Source organism: Sturnira hondurensis, unplaced genomic scaffold (genome assembly GCF_014824575.4).
Source record: "Sturnira hondurensis isolate 20B ecotype Veracruz unplaced genomic scaffold, ASM1482457v3 Scaffold0021143, whole genome shotgun sequence".
NCBI classification, from domain to species: Eukaryota; Metazoa; Chordata; class Mammalia; order Chiroptera; family Phyllostomidae; genus Sturnira; species Sturnira hondurensis.
Genome location: NW_028093774.1, coordinates 2,512,170 through 2,532,840, shown reverse-complemented (window position 1 = coordinate 2,532,840; position 20,671 = coordinate 2,512,170). Strand labels below are relative to the sequence as shown.

The 20,671-nt window shown below is 51.5% G+C and overlaps 1 protein-coding gene across 5 annotated transcripts in view; it reads right to left on the bottom strand.

Moving 5' to 3' along the window:
- Positions 1-20,671, bottom strand: part of SETD3 (SET domain containing 3, actin N3(tau)-histidine methyltransferase) — a 58,092-nt gene that overhangs the window by 34,017 nt on the left and 3,404 nt on the right. For 2 of the 5 annotated variants that reach the window (XM_037031280.1, XM_037031282.1), the window contains exons 2-6: positions 16,156-16,268; positions 14,335-14,427; positions 11,894-12,042; positions 10,927-10,999; positions 10,370-10,626 (exon numbers count right to left, since the gene is read on the bottom strand). In XM_037031280.1, coding sequence (XP_036887175.1) covers positions 10,370-10,626; positions 10,927-10,999; positions 11,894-12,042; positions 14,335-14,427; positions 16,156-16,258 — 675 coding nt within the window. In that variant the 5' untranslated portion in view covers positions 16,259-16,268. Of the gene's footprint in view, positions 1-10,369; positions 10,627-10,926; positions 11,000-11,893; positions 12,043-14,334; positions 14,428-16,155; positions 16,270-17,641; positions 17,776-20,671 lie in introns of all 5 variants that reach the window. The other 3 variants (XM_037031281.1, XM_037031283.1, XM_037031284.1) reach the window with 2 other exon arrangements.

Genomic DNA, 20,671 nt, shown 5'->3' with positions numbered 1-20,671 from the left:
ATCACTGAAACGGGAAGCTGCCTGACAGGCACCATTCTGACGGCGACTGAGCGGCACCGAGGTTGAGGCTGGCTGGGCACCGCCACCAAAACCTCTGCACGCAGCTTGTAATTTCACAAGAAAAATCTGCTCTGGGCTAGACTTCTGCATACGAACGATTCCCGCTTGAAATACATATCCCAAAGTACAAAATAAACCCATCTGGACTGAAAACTCAGATACAAAATTACTTTCGCTGTGTCTTGGGTTAGAATAAGCTAGAAATTAAGGATCAGAAATTTCCTTTCTAAACCAGAAAGGCTGAAAGAAAGAAAGGCTGGTAAAGTCAGCTTAGGAACAAGGGGAAAAAGATCAAAGTGATTCATTCCAGAAACATCAAGATCATCTGTAGGTATCTCATAAAGTCTTCACTTCCAGTTTATCACCAGATCTGTTGATTCTATCTTAAAATACTTCTCAAATTCCTCAAGCCATCTGGTCTCTGGCCTCCCCAGTGCTGGGTTATCTTCAAACAAGCAGCCAAGCCACCCCAGGCCCCATGGCTCCTGGTCACACAGAAATTCCAGGGCCTGCCGAAGGCCCTGGGGCCTGCCCGCTTCCTTCCCTCCACCCCTGCCCTCCCACACCCTGCCCTGCTCCTGGGTACAGGCCTTTCTGTTCCGTCCTCTCTCCTGTACACACAGTACAGGAGCTCTCTCCCCTGATGACCCCAAGGAAGGTGTACAGACCCACCTCCTGGCTCATTATATTAAGCACATGCTTACATCTTAAAAACACACTTGTATCTATCGGTATCTCCGCTGCACTCTCAAGTCTGAGAGTGAGCGCGGAAACCGAGGCCCAGAGTTGAGCCCCTCAGGCAGGCAGCACGTAAGCAGCCGCTTCACCCACACTGGCCTGAGCCACACGCCACGGGCACCCCAGAGAGATGCCCGTGTCAGACCTGGGGAGCTGGTCCCTGCAGACCTGTCTCCCCCACCCGCCCGCTTGCCCGTCTCCAGACCTTCCCGCACAGAACCCCGCGGCCAGACCAGTCTGCCTTCCAGGCTGCCGAGGCTCAGAGAGCAGGCGCTGCCCCTGTCGGCGCTGCTGGGTCTGCCATGGCCTGCTCACTGCTTCCATCTCAGCTCGACTATCAGCTTCCAGGAGGCAAGGACCTCACAGGACCTTTCCACCTCCTTACAGGACCTACCCCTGATCGGGCAGAGAAACCAGCACTCAGTCAAACCCCACTACTGGCAGAAGCACAAGACCACTGTTCCCAGTCTTCTCCCGGATGGGACGGACGGAATGTAAACAAAAACAGGCACAGCGTCCACGCCGCGTACCACCCCTAGTGCTCAGAATTCACCTTTTCCTTAGGGCTTAAAGAATGAAGGTGATTGTGAAGGGACATTACCTGACTCAGCGTCACACGTGACAAGACCTGAGGCCTAACGAACACAGGCGAACCTAAAGCAGTAACTCGGGCAAACAGTCGTGATGGCGGGCACTCTGCTGCAGTCGTCCTCGCGGTGCAGACACTCAGTGACCCCAAGAGGACAGTGGGCAGGGGGTCAGGAGGAGCAAACCCGATGTCTAACATGCACGGGCAGCGGAGGGCGACTCGCTGGGTGCCACAGGAGCGCAGTGAGGAGGCCCGGCTGGTGGGGACTCGTGGTGGGACACGGGAGCAGAGCGGGGCGCGTCACCTAGAAGCAGATCAGGCCGAAGGGGAAGGCGGCGACGGCACAGTGCCCCTCAGCAGAGGCCCCCAGCAGTGAGCGTCGGCGAAGAGGAGCAAAGACAGGCTGACGGTGTCAGGGAAGTGCGCTGTGCGTCCCCGGCCCTCCACAGGGTGCGGAAGGAAATTCTTCTCAACAGAGAAAAACACAGCAGCTCACGAGAACATAAACCAGTGATGTGAACGGCTACCCGCCGAACTCTTTCCTGAGGGCAGCGGGTCTGGTCCATCCTGGAGATTTTGAACTTGCCCGCCTCCATAGTCGCCTGAGCCAACTCCTTAAAATGCACCTCCTTCCATTCACAGAGGCACACATCCTCAGTTCCGTCTCTGCGACACGCTAACGTGGACTTGACGTGGGGAGCTACTTCACGGAGAGAGGAAGGCCTCCTCCGTAAGTGACGTCTCAGCCGAAACCAGAAGACAAGAAGGAGGCAGGCAGTCACAGAACTGGGGGAAGCCCCAGTAAAAAGGCAGTAGACGGCGAAGCCCTGAGGCCAGACGAAGCTGGGCCAACCTGGAGAGCAGACCACAACGAGAGCGGAGGGAGGGGCACTTCTGGAGGCGGCTGCGCAGGGGAGAAGGGGCTGTCCCAGCAGCAGCCCTGCCTCGGAGACCATCTTGGGGGCACCCGGAAGCCAGCGCACCAACATACAATTTTCACCGCACCCAGGGTGAGACTGAAGAGGGCCGGGAGAGGAGAGGGGCTGGAAGGAAAATGAGTTCCAAAACAAGAGAAGTGACAGGAAGAAAGCCCTGGCCATTTTAAACAAGTCCTTTCCAGAACCCCCTCCTGCCCCACCAAAAAAGTCATACCTTGCCTATTGAAAGAACCTGCACACGTGACTGTGGAATCACTGCTGATCTTTCACAAAGCATGGAAAATTTAAAAGCTGTTTGACCGCAAAAAACAGGCACACATCCCCATGAAGAAATAAAAGGAGGAAGCTAAGGGCCACGGGCCACAGACGTCTGCTCCTGGCCCCGCAGGTCCCAGAAGAGTGTTAAACAGATGACCTGAGCAGGGGCACTCGGATGGCACGCCAGCAGGGGCTCTGTGCCCAGGACGTGGCAGCGAAGCACGCAGCATGCGGGTGGAGGGCACGGGCTCCAGAGTCCCACCTGAACTGGGGACCCAGACGAGCTCCTGCCTCGGCGGTGAGACCTTCACGGGTCTCTCCTTCACAGGAGAGTAACCCTGCCCCTCGCCAGGCTTTGACAGAAGGAAATAAAACCATGCAGTGTCCGATCAGAGTTTCAGTAAATGTTACTTGCCTCTGGCTGATTGCTTTATCCGGTCAACAAACACTGACTATGTGTTAGGCACATTCTAGCTGAAACGGAAGCAAAGCTCCGGCTCTCGGTGAGCATACAATCCAGCTGCAAAGACAGACCAACAAATGAAGACAGGCATGTGCTTTGGGAGGAAAAGAAAGCAAGGTGCGAGGGTGGGGCTGCCAGGGCACGTCTCAGACACAGAGCAGTGGCCCAAGGAACGCCCACCGATGCCACGTCTCGACACTGGACACTTCTGGACAGGCTCCAGGGCCTTTCAGTGGGCTGGGCAGGTGAGGCCCACTCACTGCGGCCAGGCCGCCCCCCCCAGCGCAGGCTTCTTGTCCCCTAACTTCATGGGCGTGGTGGACGGTCCTGCGCTCGGTTCCCTGCTGTGAGGCCCTGAACAAAGGCAGGCGACCCCTTACGTTAACATAATTACCTTCTCCAGCGTCACAAGTCCCATCTAAAAACAAAACCAGAGGGTCCTCCCCAGGCTTCTTGGCGGAATGTGCTCTTCCTTCCTCCTCCTCAAATTGCTGCTTTAAAATCTGTGCCCTTAAACACGACTTTTTACTCAACTAAGACTACACCCCAGAAGGTGAGCTTCCCCTACCTCTGTGAGTGGTGGCTCCAGCAGGCGCCCCCCCCAGAGGTGTGGCTGAATGGATGCTCCAGCCGGACAGGGCACTCGCGACAGACAGAAGATGGCACATGCGCTTTTACTCCGAAGAGCAGAAGAAAGATGGTAGGAGGAAGGCTCGCAGGAGGCACATCTTCCCGCCCTCTGCTAAGAGGCTCTCTACCTACCGTCTCCTCACAAGGCAGAGCACTGCCTTGAGCGGGGCCGTGGTCCGGCACAGCCCAGAGGACGGTACCAGGTCCCCAACCCCACTGAGGCCAGGGCAGAGCCGGGCCGGCTGGCTCCTGCCCCCTTTCTCCAGATGCGGTAACTTGGACGCCAACTCACCCTGACCAGGACGACACTGACCTAGCGGGAGACTGGCCCACGCTGAGGGGCTGTCCTTTCTCCACTGGTGCACTGGCCGGACCCCACGAAACGCCAACGGGAAGGTCAAGGCTGGCCAGGTGGGCGCAGAATGGACAGCAGGGCGGCGCTGGAAGAGCTGCTTGAACAGCAGCTGTCGCATCACACAGGCACTGTTTTGGGTCAGCCACCCAGCACAGACCCCTTGCTAAAATCAGTCTCCGCAGCAGCACAAGACACGGTCCATGTCTTGAACAGGACGAAAATTAGATACATGTTTAGGATGAGTAATTTGCAAAATCAGAAACCCTAAGTGAGGACACACTAAGAACAACATCTTATACATTTCACACAAATTCTTAATGGTCAAGGTCAGCTACCAGGAACAAAGGACAAAGGGCAGGGCGTTTCAGCGAGAGGGCCGGAGGCTCTGACGGAGACAAAGGAACTGGAAACTCTCCAGAGAATGTGCGAGCCTGGGCCGAGTCTCCTAAGGTTCTGGTGTTTTTGCATGTTTCACATCATTAAAAGTCAAATTGATGAGGATAATGATAAAAAGAGAACCACAGGCTTTATTCCAGCTTGCAGGGAAGTCACAGCCTCTGGGCTTCCTCTAGGAGTGAGGCTTCTCCTTCAGGAAGGAGCCACCAGCAGCAAGCCCGGCACGGGCACAGGGTGGCCCCATGAGCGTGGCCTCAAAGTCAGCAAGCCGTGGCAGGGGCCAGCTGTCTGGAGAGGAACAGTCAGACTGGTTTCTGCAAGACAACTCTGTCCTTAACACAGGACCGCTCTGTGTCCCAAATCTGAGGCTGAAACGGCCTTAGAGACAGACGGAGGCTCGGCCGGCCGGTGGCCAGGACAGGCTAGGACAGGCTGGGGTCCAGCTGACCTGTTGTGAAGCCAGCCCAGGTCTGGGTGCCCTGAGCCTCAGGCACCCTGCTCCACAGTCAGATTCCTATTTGCAAAGGGAAGAGTAACCTCCCTCACCGGGTGACTGTAAGGACTAAAGCTGCACCAGGGAGGGTCACTGACCAGGTGGTCAGGTGGCATGGGCATCAGCTGTGGCTGCAGGTCCCCTGGCTGTGTTCAAGGCCGACCGCCTTGACCCCTCGCCCGGGTAAGCCCTGCAAGGACACAGTGCAGAATACCACTGCACCACGGAAACAGGCCCCTGGTGACTCAGGTAGACTTTGGAAACGGAAATCATTCCACCCCTTCTCCATCCTGGAATCGCTACCCAGTTCCTGTTACCACGACCCAAGGAACACGTCTCAGTTCAGTGCTCCTAACTCTCGGTCCCCCACCCCACCTCTCCCCCTCACCGCACCTTCCCTCTGCTCTTCCACAGCTCTCCGCACCCCTCGCCCCTCACCCCTCAGTCAGGAGAAGGTGCGACACGGCCATGACGCTGGCTGAAAACAAAAATGGGACAAATGGAACATAACTGCCCCCAGGGGGAAATGCCAGTGGGAGTGAGGTCAGGAGAGCTCTGGGACGCCCTCATCTGCCAGCAGAGCTCTTGTAGGTTAAAGTTCTGGAACAGCCCTGACCAGGGTGGCTCAGTTGGTTGAGCGTCATCCCACAGAGCAAAAGGTCACCAGTGTGACTCCCATACCCACGGCCATGCTTTCAACTTTGTACTGCTTACAACTTTTTTGGAAATCTGAACAATTATTTCAAAATAAAAAGCGGAAACATCTTCTATCCCTAGAGATATTAGCCCCTGTCTCCCGGTGGGGCATCTCACACTCGGGAGACAACAAATACTGGTTGTACTAATAAACAATCCAGAGGCTACAGTAGGTTAAAAAAGAAGACAGTAAGTCCAAGGTCAGGAGAAGGCGGTTTGTCTGGAAAGGGGGATCCCGTGGGTTTCCAGGCAGAGGGAAGAGCCCCTGCCGCCTGGGAGACAGAAACCAACCCCAGGGGAGAAAGTCACACAAATGCCCCGCGTGTTGTCCCTTCTGGTACCGCTCAAGTCCACAATTTACACACTCGTCCACACCCAGCACCCAGCTTCAGACGCTGCCGTGCAGCGCTCCAGTCCCAGGGAATGGGGTCTTTAAAGGGAGCTGATGCCCAGGGGTCTTCATTCCAACCGATGGTCTCTCCTGAGGCCCTGTGTGTGGACAGACCTCGGCAGGTAGGTGCCAGCATTGGGAAAACACAGGCTAAATCTCTCTCTGGAAATTCGCACCTGCTGCTCTCTGTGGCTCTGTCACGGGAGGACACACAAAAAGTGGAAGAAGCGACTGCTTGCATTCAGCCTCGACCAACACAGAAGCCAGGAACCAGAGTGAAAGCTTCCTCTGCCCCTCAGGGGCCCTGTGCTCAGCAAGGCCCGAGTATGCCTGCTCCAGTCTTCTGCCGGGACAGCCCTGGCAGGGTGGGAGAGGCTGCCTGTTCAAGAAGAACTGCCAACTCGGCTGCCTACTCGTCCCGAAGCGCCAGCAGGACGCATGAACAGGCTGCAGCGGATGCGTACTTTGACGTGAAACTCCCGGCAATCAATGCACACACACCTCTCCACCCACACACCTTCCCCTGCACCTCTCGAACTATTTGATCAACACCAAAAAGGAAGCCCAAGTAAAGTGAGTCAAAGCACTTCAATTATGAGATCGATGGGAAGACAGTCATTTTATGCACATGCCTCCGCTGTGCCAAACCCTATACGCTTGCACTTACTTAAAAGAGCGCGGTACCCAAGCTCCACAGGAAAACGTGCGTGCCCCTAAGAGAGCTTTGAACCCCAGCACCAGCTGGCACCCCGCACAGCAGGACCTGGTCCATCAGATGGGATTATCGACGAGACGGACGGTTCACTCCCGGGATCTAGTCGTTTCTTTTTCATTGGCACAAATGAAAAATATTTGCACTATCATTCATACATGTTAACTCAAAGCTGATATAACTTGCTTCACTTTTACATAAATCACATTATTTCACAGTTGGGTTTAAGCCAAATCCTACTTTTCCACTGATTTCTATCACAAACGCCCAACTTGGAGCTGAACTCTGGAATGTCCTAATCTGCTGGAAGTATTTTTAGAGGTTTAAAACTCTGAAACAGCCCTGACCAGTGTGGCTCAGTAGGTTGAGCATCGTCCCACAAGGCAAAAGGTCACCAATCTGGTTCTTGGTCAGGGCACATGCCTGGTTGCAGGTTCAGTCCCCAGGCCGGGCACGTACAAGAGGCAACTGACAGATGTACCTCTCTCACATCAGTGTTTCTCTTCCTCTCTTTCTTCCTCCCTTCCCCTCTCTCTAAAACTAAATAAAATCTCTTGAAGAAACAAACAAAAAACTCTGAAACAGCTGTGTCATGAAACTGCCTTCTGCCACAAACCCTCTCTCCTTCCCTGCCACAAACTGACAGAAAGTTCACCACGTAGGGCCATCGATGCACACACGCCTCTCCCAGCCTCTGGCTGAACCACGTTTCTAAATTTAGCTTCTGGAGTCTGGGTGTCGGCGTTCCTCCACCTCCGCTGTTCGGCTGCAGTATGAAGTCTCACCAGCAGGTGCTCCCCCTTTACACAAGGTACCAGCAGTCCTCACTCCCCCTGGTGGGTGGGGGCCGCGACGTTAACCGACATGACGTGTGAGGAAACCAATCTTACTGTGGGCCAACTGATAAAAACAAGGGTTAAATTCCTATGGCACCTCATCAATGTTACCGTGGCTGGACAGGACGGTTACTCCAGGACCTGCTTGAGGCTTCTGGTTAGACCCACCATCATCTGTTGAACAGCTGAAGGACACCCTGTATACTGAACCTCTCAAGAAAAATACAATGTAAACACAACGTACAAAACATAAAAATCCATACAGCTCATGCCCCTGCTGCCACCAGGAAGACCAGCAGATCCAAACAGACCATTTCCGCCCCCACCCCCACCATGGAAAAAATTATACAAATTCATTACAATGACTTTAAGAACAAGATTGGAAGAGCCACCCAGAAAGACTGTTTAAAAGAACTGGTAAAGCAAGTTAAAGACACAAAGTAATCTGAACCAGCAAGTGGCCACCGAAAGGCCCTTGACCAAGGACATATCCTGGAAGGAAAGGAACACAGAGAATTCTTCTAGTTTTCAGACAAAAGAGAGAGAGACCCTGAGATGACAGGGCCGTGCAGAGACGCGCGCCTGGAGGCCACGAACTGGTGCACGACGCCGCTGGCGCCGGCCCTTCCAGGATGAAACCCTGTGGCGGTTGCTGAGTTTTTCAGGGCCGCTCTCCTGGGGACCCGGGATCGCCACCGCAGGCACATGCAACGGAGCCGTGTGCTCGCTGTCGCACGACTGGCGCCCCGAGAGCTGTGGTGGCAGACCCTCGAGCCAGCATCAGCTCAGAAGAAACCCAGTAGGCTTCGGGTCAGACCCCTGCCTGGGCGCAGGCCCGTGGAAGGCCACTTTGAGTGGGAACTGTAACTAAACAGCGCAACTCGAGCTACAGAATTTGGGCCCCCAAACGGTACACAAGTGTTTCTGATGTAGGATGCACACATTCCTCTGGGAAGAAGGCTCCCTGACCCTGAAAAAGGTTAAGGGTCACAATGCCAAAAAAAAAAAGTCCCACTGAGGACGGCCACCTTAGTAAAAGTATGAAAACGGTGACCATGAACTGAGGTGACAGCACCCACTCTCTCCCTGAGCAATGATGCGCCGATGAAGTGATCTGCTGAAAAGGAGCAAAGCCCCATGCGCACCCCGGGAAGACAGGAGAGAGGCGCGGTTCGGCACCCATGCGAGAACACGGGGCCTCGATAAAGTGACGGCAGTACCGTGTTCACATTCCTGTCCACTCAGGGTTGCCACTGATGACTCCGGGACGCGATGTGAACATCCCAGACAGACACTAGCCTTGAAGTACGATGTTTAAACCCCTCTGCTTCAGCCTGCTTTTCCCCGTCCTAAAGCGTTATGCAGAGGCCCTCCACCTCACAACCAGGCCTGCCGGCTGTAGCACAGAGCCGCTCGTTTGGAAACCCAAGCCCTGGTCATGAACTCTTCTACGGAGCTCGCTGAGCCTTACTTTCATTCTGTAACGACTCCGTTCCCCGCTGCCTACCTGCACTGACATTAAGCGACAGTCACATTCTCCCCTCCTGAGAAAGCCCCACATCCAGACTGCCCACACTGTCAGGGTAGCCACGCTGCACGTGGGAAGCTATGTCCCTCCCGCTGGGCAGGGCGTGGTGGGTTCCCACGACACCCTGGGCACATGGGTGGCCCTGCAAGGGATCACAGGAGAGAAGGAGCTGTTTTCCCACTCTGCCAATCTGACTTGACACTATGTCATTTAACACAATTTTTTAAACTATTAAAAACAAACATTTCTGTTAATTTTTAAGATTTAAAAACATGAAACCAAAGACCAGCAACGACAGCAGCAACAAAACATGAGACTTCAAAGCCATCCTGAGCTTGAGATGGGTCACTTATGAATGGGAGTTTCTTAGCAGAAAGGATTAAGAAATACTAACACAAGGAAAAAAAAAAATACTGTGGGGCCGGGGGGAGAAGCAACCTCAAAAAAACCAAAGCCACCAAACCCCATGGCCTGGAGGACTGAGACACAAAAGGGTACCCCAAGTGGAGCACCTCTATTCCAAGTCCGGCTGTATGGAGCGCCCCACAAAAACGGACTCGCTCGGTCTGCCCAGCAACCCCAGGGGTGCGGCGTTACCCGCTGTACAGGTAACAGAATGCAGCACAGACTTGCCCAGGATGACTCGGCTCCTAGAGGTAGCTCGGAGATTCTAATACCACCGGGCCAGCCCCGAGCCCACCCTCTCGTCGCCACCACCACGACGGCCAGCAGAAGAGGCTTCAATCACCAAGTCTTTCTCACAGGAAGCTGTACTCCTACCAGCCATGGGCCCCGAGGCCCCGTTCAAAACTTTAGAGACCTACAACTTTTACCCAGATCTAGTAAAACTAACACAATACACAGTACACTCCAAAGAAACAGAGAAGTCAGCATTGTAATTCAGTAAACTGTCAATATTTTACTATCAATACACAGGAAGAACCCACAAACGGACTTTCATTTTCTCAAAAAATGCATATGCAGAGCGCTTTTTCATATCGCGTTGTAGAGCATTTAAATCTCATTGCAATTTGTTTTCATCAGAACTTGGTGACTTTCGTAACTCAGCAACAACTGCTGTTTACATTAACAGTGGACGCTGATGCAGTCAGATCCGCTCCAACCGCATTTCCGTGATGATTCTGGAAACACGGAAACAAGGACTCGAACACCTTAAAACGTGAAATGCTGAAGCGTCCTGAGGTGCCAGTGAAGGCGAGTGACCAGTCCCTCCCGCTGAGCCCCGCCCCCTGCGCCCAGACAGGCGACAACAGCAGGCGGCTCACCTGGATGACCTTGTAGAAGTAGGCGTACTGCCGCGCCGTGTTCTTGTACTGGCTGAAGACGTCGTGGACAGCCTGTGTGGACTGCAGAGACCGAACCTCCTCCTCCTCAAAGTAGAGGGGCGTGTCGTACTCGCTGGGGAGCGTCTGAATGTAGGGCTGCCAGAAAGAGTTGGGGTCGGCGCGCTCGCACAGCAGGTGGAAGGCCAGTGTGATGTTCCCCATGGCCTGGAGAATCCGGTCTTGAGAATACAAGGGCCCTGAAGGAACCCAGAAGTGAACAGCCTGAGTTCCACGACTTCTTTAAAAAGTATCCGTTTCTATTACTGAAGTTACAGAAATAAATATGCAGTACTGTAACATTTAGAGTGACACGCATCTTTCTTTCGACATTCGTCTACTACATCAAATTATAAGTGTCTAAAACAACTAATGTGGGTTTGGGTGGGGAGTTCACCAGTTGAAAGAACAACCAAATACAGTCCTCAGCTCCACTGTATGAAATTCTATATATTTCTATCATTTTCACTCTGCTACAAACAGTCAGAAATTATTCTCACCCAAAACTGAATTTTTAGCGGATTCGACAGTCATCAGTAATTTCCGTGGAACCCATAAAAACAGTTCTTCTGCCTAGAAGGGAAAGACAGACACACAGTGGGACCATGAGACCACGACGCGCTCCACCGCCCAGCCGTGTCTGTGGGCGGGAAGCCCTCCACCGTGAGGACCACTGAGGGCGGCCCCGAGGCGCCTCGCCCCCACGCCCCGAGGCGTCGTGAACGTGGGCACGAGTGCCCTCGCTGATGAGTGGGGCCACTCGGAAACCCCGCCTCCAGCAGCAAAGCCAACTGCACACACTGGGAAGACAACAAAAGAGAGAGAGACTTTTGACTTTAATATAACAACTTGGAAAAAGCACTAAGATGTTTATTTTATTCTTTGCCATACTTATATTTTTAAGTGCTAAAAACAGATCAAAATTTCCACCTCCAACAAAAGCCTCTGTCCACGTGAACTGCTCCCAGTACTGAGTGTCTGAAGCTAGAGTGACAGTCCCTTCTGTATGTTCCTGTTTCCAGAACACAACAGTTACCAGAAAGAGCACAAGCCCACAGGACAGATTTCAGTTCACTAATTTCCCCCAAAATGTTCCCACCCCCTACCCGCCCACATCTAACACCCAGCCCACCACTGGGCCCCAGGTGTGCTGCCTACAGACCACCGGACCCCACACCCTTCACTACAGTCCACGAGGCATGTTCTACGGTCTCCTGATGCAGGCCCAGCAACATGAACTGACTTGCCCCCAGTCACGGCTCCCAAGGTAGACGAGCTGCAAGGGGCTGCCTGGAACACAAGGTCAGTGAGGGCACCACTGTGGCAGGAGAGGCTGGCTGGCCCTGCCCCCAGGCCACAGGGCTCAGAACAAGCCCAAGCATCTGGTTCCATGACCTGTGTCCTCTACACGACACAATCCAGACACACTCAGACGCCTCCCCCAAGACCAGCAGTCTCTAAACTCACCTTGATGTCTCTTGTTGCTCTCAAACCGAAGCCCTCTTCTTTGAAATTAACCATTTCAAAGCCCTCCACCGAAGCTCCATTTTCAGAGGCCCATTTCATTAGATCAGGAAAGTAATCTTCTCTTTTTCCATCAAAAGTAACAGACAGACCTGTATCAATTCATGTTTTACAAAATAAGCGCTACTTTTAGGACATGTATCATTCACGCTACTCTCAGAAAACAAAAAGGACAGTAACTAACAGAGACATAGTAATAAAACTCTAATCTTGAAAAAAATCAGGCTAATCACCAGATAGTTACAGGGATAGGAAAGGCGGACAGAAATCCCAAACTCCTTGTGGGTTACGGAGAAACATTCATGGATCCCCAGGTAACAGGAACACTGACTGAGGTCATCTGCTGGGAAAGAGTGGACATCCTAACTGCTGCAGACCGACAGAGCCGCCTCTCGTAAGCACATTTGCTTTAACAAGCTTCCCACGAGAACAAAAGCCAGCAGCTCACATGTGCACAAGAAGCCGTGTGTGAAGATGAGCCCTGATTCTAGGAGCATAAGACCGGAGGACTCTGCTGCAGAGTCCTGGGGAGCAATCTCAACGAGCTGGGTCTGCAGTGTCAATATGAAATGTGACACTGTTTTTAAACGTCAAGTGGAATGACACCATGTATGCCGATTTTAAAAACACAGGTACTACCATATGCATTCATGGGGTTATACATGAAGTAGAAAAACATTCACAATAACCACCACACCCCCTACTAGGGGGAGGGGGAAGGGTAGGGATGGAGGCCTCTTGCTAGCTCTATGTGCAACAGTTACTTCTTAAACACAAATACAAAATAAAGTAAACAAGGAAGGGAGGGACAGGGAACTGGACCAGTGGGGGGAAAGAACAGAAAGAGAACTTGAACAGGTAAGGGTCTGACATGTATTCAATGTGGGTAGTAGGTTCTTAGGCATTGTTGTATTACTTTCTAGAATTTTCAGCTTCAAATATTTTCCAGAAAGATGAAAAGCCATGCACTGGAAAAATCACTATTTTTTTTAAAAGATTATTTATTTATTTATTTATCTTTAGAGGGGAAGGAGAGGGAGAGAAACATCAATGTATGGTTGCCTTTCATGCGTCCCCTGCTGGGAGTTGGCCTGCAGGGAACCGGCCTGCAACCCAGGCATGTGCCCTGACTGGGAATCGAACCGCGATCCTCTGGTTCTCAGGCCCGCGCTCAATCCACTGAGCTACGCCAGCCAGGGCCACTATTTTTTTTTTTTTTTGATGAAACAAGGGAGAAGAATAGGAACTCAACACAAGGAGCTGAGCGTGGAAGCCAGTCCAAGCGCTGGTGGCCATGTCACCAGCCTATAACGGAAGGTCCACGCGTGCAGTGATGGCCTGGTGCGGCACGGCACCAGACTAGACATGCAGAGCCCCGCTAACTGAGGAAAACCGACTCTGTTAGGGATCATCTAAGACTTCCTGAGAATGAATGAGCCCTAAGTTTGGTGTCAGCTGTAGTAAACAGCCTCTGGGAAGACACGCAGGACCCACAGAACTTCTCAGCCACTTTCCCGGTGAGCCAGGATCAGCACAGGCTACCCTGGGTGTAGATGAGCACCCTGTAAAAGGGCCCAGCACCTTGTGGGGTCTGAGACCATCTGGCCCAAGGCTGCGTGTGCGTAGGTGTGCTTGAGGGAGCAACAAAGCTACCGCCTCAGAGAGCAAAGGAACAAACCCTCCTCTGACTCACTTTTAAGACAACAAACAGACAGGGAGCCCCAGAAGGGGGCTCACCCTTTTACATGCAGGCTGCTTGTCACGCTTCCCCCCCTGCTCCCACGTGGCCCTGAACACCAATCTCCCCTCTCTGTGCTCTACAGAACGGAACCCATAGGACCACTGAACAGGCCTTGTCAACAGACACTTGGCCTAACACTTGGCCCCATCACTAGCCTGGCTGAGAGTGAGGCCGATGTCTCCGGAATACACTGGTAAACGCAGCTTGGGACATGTACCTACATCTCTTAGTTAATCACATTATGATTGAGTTCCTCATAAATCTTGGTGGATGTTAACCAGTCAGTATATACTTGTGTGCTGATCACACACACAGCGTTATAGACGGACCTCAAACCCTGAGTGAAGCACAGACGGAAAAAAAGATTTAAATGCATATTTCATAAAATAAAGGCACATGAAATTTGTGTCACGTTAGTCCCCAGAAACAAACATTCTCCCCCCAAAGCAGGCCACGGCAGCTCAGAGAGGAGTCCCGCCCCTCCCAGTTTGGCAGCCCCGATGATGAAGACGACGACGGCGATGACCTCAGAGCGTGACCTCACAGAGAGTCGGAGACCTCGGCTACTCTCCACGCCTTTCTGACTCAAGCCAATTCTCTACACAATTTCCCTAAAATATGGCTATCGGTCCAGAAAACGTACCTTTCTGCTTCTTCCGTATTTTCTCCACCAGAGACCGGATCTGCACGTACTCCTCCCACTCCCCCCCTGGGCCAGGGGCAGGACTGCTGCATTCTGCAACACAGAAACCACGGGGCTCAGGACGCTTCCTGCACCTTAACCTGTGCTCTTGAGAAGACAGGGGGCCGGGGTTGTCGTTGTTGATTTATTTTTCAAGGACAAAGACACCACAGCCAGGAGGACAAGCATGGAAAGCATCAATGAGGTACACCTGTCAAGCACACCCACCCTTTGACACCATTCAAATGCCACCTGCCCAACTCAAGTGTGAGCCCTGGCTCACATCTGCCTCATTCTTGGTGCTAACACATTTCCTCGGAGTCTAATTGTGAACAGGGAGATGTAAAAGCCACGCTAAAACGCAAACCGCTGCCCCGAAAACCGTCCTAGGTGGTAAGCGAAGCTAATACCGGAAGTGCCCATCTCTTTCTAGCTAAGCCCCGTAACAACTGGTTCCCTAGGGGAACCAGTAAATTGGACATAAGGACTCTTAGTCAACAAACACTGCACACCCGCGTGTGAGGCACTATATTAAGCACTCTGGGGGAGTCTCTAAAAGAGAAGGCACAGCCAGTGCTAAAAAAGGAGCTGAGATTCTGCCGCAGAACCAGAACCGCAGGAACCAACAGCCGAGGCCGGGCCAGTGTCTTAAAAGGCTGAACACGGGGCACCCAGCTGGCCTGCCAGGGGAGCCTTCCTTCCTTTCTAAACAGCTGCACCAGTTTAGAGAGCAAGCCCTTCCCACGCTCCTGCGAGCCCTCTTGGCCCCTTGGTCCTGCAAGGAAAGGAGTGCCCATGAATAAGTAGCAGCCGCTAGCTGTATGCCGACACACGACCATTAAGGCTGACCAGTCTCACTCATCCTTCCATCGAGAAGTACTGGCCAAGGCCCTGGGATACAACCCCGAGCCTGCCCTTGGGCTGCCCCCAGTCCAGTGGGGAAGATGGGTGGGGAGCGGTCAGTAGCTCTGGGGGGGGGGGCACATGCCCTGTGGCAGAAGAGGAGCCAGGCCCGGGAGCACTCGGGCAAGGACCCGGCTGGGACTCAGCTGCTGCCTGCTTGTCGGAGAGAAAGCCGAATGTCTATTTGCAGTTTATCCTGTCACGTAATCCGCACAAGAAGGGAACGTACAGGAGACAAGTGCAGTAAGGTAACTGAGTGACCACAGCTGAATTTAAAGCACATCGGAGCACCAATCTAAATTCACCACTTTAGAAAAAGTGACCAGTTTATACGAACTCACTAAAGCAAGGTACTTAATCCCCTTGAACCAAGAACGTGTGACTTCGGCATGTGAGAACTGAAGAACCGTTACCGCAGCACCAAAACACGAAGGCGAGCCGTCCCAGGAAAGGCCCCGTTCCAAGGGCTGCTCTGGGAGCGGAGGCTGCGCTCGCTGTGGGCGTGCGCGCCCACCGTGTGCCATCACATGCCCTAGCTCACGGGGCCCTCCTCACACTCCCAAGGTGGTCTTTACTGAACGAGATGACCTCGGAAACCCAGAGGTTAAGTACCTGGTCTGTCCCCGCCGCCCAGAGGAGCCCGAGCTACGGGAGCTACGCGGCCAGCACTGCATCCCACAGGCAGTCTCAGGGTGGCTGCAGGCAACAGCGCCCCACCCGGCAGCAGGGAGACCGTGGGCAGAAGGGTCCTGCGACAGCCCAGGTCACTCGGCCAACGTCACGCCTCACCAGGCGGCGACACCCCCCCCCCCCACAGCCCGGCAGGGGCACAACCGCACAGGCCCCACAGGAAGGCGGGAAGGCCAACGGCACACTCACTCTGCAACAGCTCGCTGGTCAGGTTCAAGGTTTCCTTTGGTGACACGCTTGCTGTAGCACCAGTGCCTGATTTTTGTGTTTTCACTCGACTCTTCTTACCCATTTTCTGACTACAAAGAAGAGAAAAAAAGACAGAGAAAACATTACATTTCCAAGGAAGAAAGTCAAGAAATAAAATGTGGCACTGCAGTAGCTAAGCCTTAAAATACGAAGAATTTATCTTCCATGGACCATATCCTGAAGTTTCCTTCCAGAAAAAAAACAATACAGTATAATAAATCCTAGTACTTGCAGGTACTCAAATGAAAAAAAAGTCTACTTTGGGGTCTCTGGAAGAAAAGTGCATTCCTTTTTCCCTACAAAACTGTAGAAGAAAATTTTATTCCACAATTTTTTTCAAATTACATTGATTTTATTAGGTATACTAGTATGTTTACCTCATGATACTGCAGAGGTGAGGTCAGAGTCATGCACATGTACACGAACCACAACCCATCATCTGGGCATGAAAACGCACACGTCTGCGTCTCCCCCCGAGGGGCTCGTCTGACCCACTGTGCCCCACAGAACACGCAGAAGGCCTTGCTCGGGGTCTCTGACCACAGCCGCGAACGAGGCCCTGCACGGCCTGCCCTATGAGGAACGGTAGGCTGCTCCACAAGCAGGTGAGCTTTCGATCTGTCAGAAAGCAACGAAGCAGGACCACGGCCATTTCTGACAGCCGCTCATGACGAGGCGCACAGGCTTCCGAATGGGGCTCTAAGGTGGTCAGGCACATCCCGCCACGGCCTCCCCGTGTCCCCGCCACACCTGCAGAGGCCAGTGGTAAAGACAGCTGTGTCAGGGGCCTCACGCTTAGCTGTTGCTCGGCCGAGCCCCAAGCAGCGGACCCACGGCGTCCAGCACACAGGCAGGCTCAAAGCCCAGGTGCACCTGCTGGACCAGGATCTACAGCTCCAAGTGCAGGGCCCGCGCTGGCTGGTGCAGGAGACACCCAAATAGGGGAAGGCCAAGCCCCTGCCTTAGGGAAGAGGGGCAAGGAAGCGAGCAAGGCTCACAGTGGAGACTTCTTCAAAGACATGAGGAAAGTAGCTTGACAGAGGCGCAAGGAAGAAAGTACAATGAAGAAGGAAAACTACATTTTAAGAAAAAGTGTGAGATGGTGTTACAACCCAGTAGAAAGGTTTCCCAAATTCAACCGCCTTCATTAGCTAACACAGACTGCCCCAACACCATGGATCTGAAATAACTACCCACCCCTTTCCTTTAGAATTCAAAAATTTGTTACACACAATGAATAATTTTTATTGTGATGTCAGCTGAATCTGGAGCCAGGTTCCAAGTTTCGACAAAAGAAACAGTTGAATAAGTATCCTGAACGCTCTTAATGCTCTCAGTGGAAAAACTACTATTAGACATTCACAAGTTTCATATTTATTTCAAAGATTTACATGAGAAAAATATAAATTGTGCTCAATTAAATGCCTGCACACATGCCCACACACACATTCACTCGAGCCAAATCCCAAACACTGGCCTGAAGTGCAATGCCAAATGAAAGTTGTTTTCCCAAAGCTTAAGTTGAAATCACGTATAACTTACACATTCTTATTGAATTATCTGGAGAGAAACAAAGCATGCGGTAAAAAAAAATGGATTTAGGATTTAAACAGTACTGAAGAAAAAAGAAAACACGTAGACCACCACCACGGAACTAGCAGATGAGCGGTCCCTACACACAAGCACAGTCCCCGGTGTTCAGAGCGAGGGGCACCTACCAGAAGGAAGTATGCTGGGAGTTTCCCACGCGTCTACCTTTCTTCAGTGTCGAGACGGTTTAAAAACCTACAGAGTTCTCAAAACGTGGCTTTTTAAAAGAGAATCTATTTAGCAAGCCCATCAACAACCTCTCTACTTAAGAGATAGAAGACCTTTGGAAGACAGTAAAAATAAATGTGTACTCAATTATTCCTTAAAGCACTCGTATGCAAATGGCATCTGTAACCAACAACCGTTTCTGACCAATCAAATGGTTCTTTTACACATCATCTGTGTAGTGGAACAAACGGGTCAGGAGATACAAGATTCAGTACATTCAGGGACCTTGGCTGATGGCAGGGGTGGCGGTGAGGGAGGGTGGGGGAGGGTGCCGGATGCTTAACCCACTTTTACAAAGTATAGCTCACATATACTGAAAAGACAGAGATGGAATTCAGCCGTATGAGGGGTTTCTTCAAAAATTCTAAATGGAAAAGATGTATATTTGTATTTTTCCTCAGTTGCTTTCAATGAAATGCAACTAGAATAAACATTTTTGATGACACTTATTTGGCAATTCATCCAGGAAACCGAAACTCAAATTCAGCATCTGGTTCTCAATGCACCAACTTCACAGCTGGACGGACCGAAGGAGGGAATGGCCCATGGCCACCTCCTGCCTCAGGCACCCAACTAGCTGTAAAGTGTACTCGAGGGGAGTGTGGGCACCTGCCCAATCTTTGTGGAGGAAGAGGAGAATCTCACTAAACACTGTGCAGGCCATTAGGATTAGACTGCTGCTTCTGAGCAAAAGGCACAGACTCTAGGACGGCGGTTTAGGAAAATGAAAGCACTCCCAGACTGAAAAGGAACTGTGTGATGTTTTCTCTCTCCCGCCGGCATTAATGAGGTACACACAGTCTTCACATTACATGGTACCGTGTTCACCGAAACTAGTGTGTGTCGGAAATGAGTCCTCACTTCACACGTGGCAGGGACTAGCAATAGGGTACAGCCATACTAATTCATACCAGTTTAAGTGGTTAACTAGCACCCATCATTCCAATCTCTATCAAAGAGGTCCAGATGTGCCACAACTCAAAAGTACCAAGAGGTCAAGGCCAGCAGGCCAGCAGGCCAGCAGAATGAATTTCAACTCCAGAGCCACTCGACCACAAAGACAAACGCAGTCCTATCAATCGCATGAAAGTATACTTTAAATCTTCATGCAGAACACTTCGGGCTATCATATAGACAGCTGTAGATATACATACACACACCCAAAATTGAGGTTTAAAAAAATACAGATGTTTCTTGCCTTCCACAATATTTTGCCATTTTTCTACTAATTTACACAATTTTAGAAATGCTTAAGCTTCTGATCGACTTTTCAAAACATAATACTTTTAGTTTTAAACTTCTGTGGAATTAATTTGTAAACACACTTACATTGCCATGAATGGCGTAGCTCAGTGGGTTGAACATGATCCCAAGAACCGAGCATTCACAGGTTCGATTCCCAGTCAGGGACCCCACTGGGGGCATGTGAGAGGCACTGATCAGTGTATACCTCTAGCACATTGATGTTTCTCTCCTCTCTTTTCTCCCTCCCTTCCCCTCTCTCTAAAAAATAAAATCTTTTTTTAAAAAAGAGGATCCTATTTTAAAATGAGTCTTCATAAAGCAAAGAATCATGTGGTATCATGATCATGTCGTTACATCTTCCTAAACGAGAAAGGGAAACGGCTAAGTGTGCAGGAATAGCTGTACTCTGTCAAGAAACCACCTCAAACCTCCACATCCCTCCCATGGAGCCTGGAACTGTTGGCTTTCAGGTTCGGAAGGGACGTTTGGAGTCACCTGTGTTAATCACAGCCTCCTCGAATGTTTAAAATGACTGCCTCAGTGTGGTGCAGCAGTTACGCTCTCAAAGCACTTGGCTGTCCACTGTCACACTCGTCTGAAAACCTCCAGAGAGGCAGGGGTGACCCGCTATCCCTAACAGGGGCACCACCCAAGGCAGAAGTGGCAGAGGTGGGCAGCACCCCAGGTTCGGAGGGCGCCTGCTGCTCCTTCTAGAAAGTTCACTGTGCTCTTCAGCTGGTCTCAATTCTGCCTTTAAAAGTGAATCCACCTTTCAAATTTCTGAAGACAGCTTTCTATGCCCTCCACAGCCTTCTTTTCTCCAGACTCAACATGCTTTCATGACACACCATGACATACTTCCAGAAGTGGACAAAGCCACTTAGAAAAAAACACCCTCCATTGAAGTGTAATATCTCGAAGGCAACAAAACCCTTCGGATGTGCTCCCAAAGGGACCCAGTGCAGTGGGCAAACTGCAGACACCACCTGGGCGACGGTGACATGTAGCAACACTAAAGCATTACAACCAACAAACGAAAAACTTCATCAGTCATTAGTAACTATGTTATGGTACAAGCAATTTTAATGACTATTTTTCAACACTAATCCTACTTTCTCTTAATTGTGCTTGAACAGAAAACTACTAACATGAAGTCATGCTTGTTTACTGAGACTGAAACCTTAAAACCATTTAATCACACAATTCTGTAGACCTTGCTATGCTCCAATGAACGGTATCCTATGAGAACAGGGAAAGTGAAACACGGGATCACACACAGGTATCACGCCTAAAACATTACACGTTTATGAGGAATCCTACAAAGACACCCGATCATCTACGTTCTCCAGACAACCCTCCAGTTCTGCAAAACAAAGCAAAACGAAAACCAGGG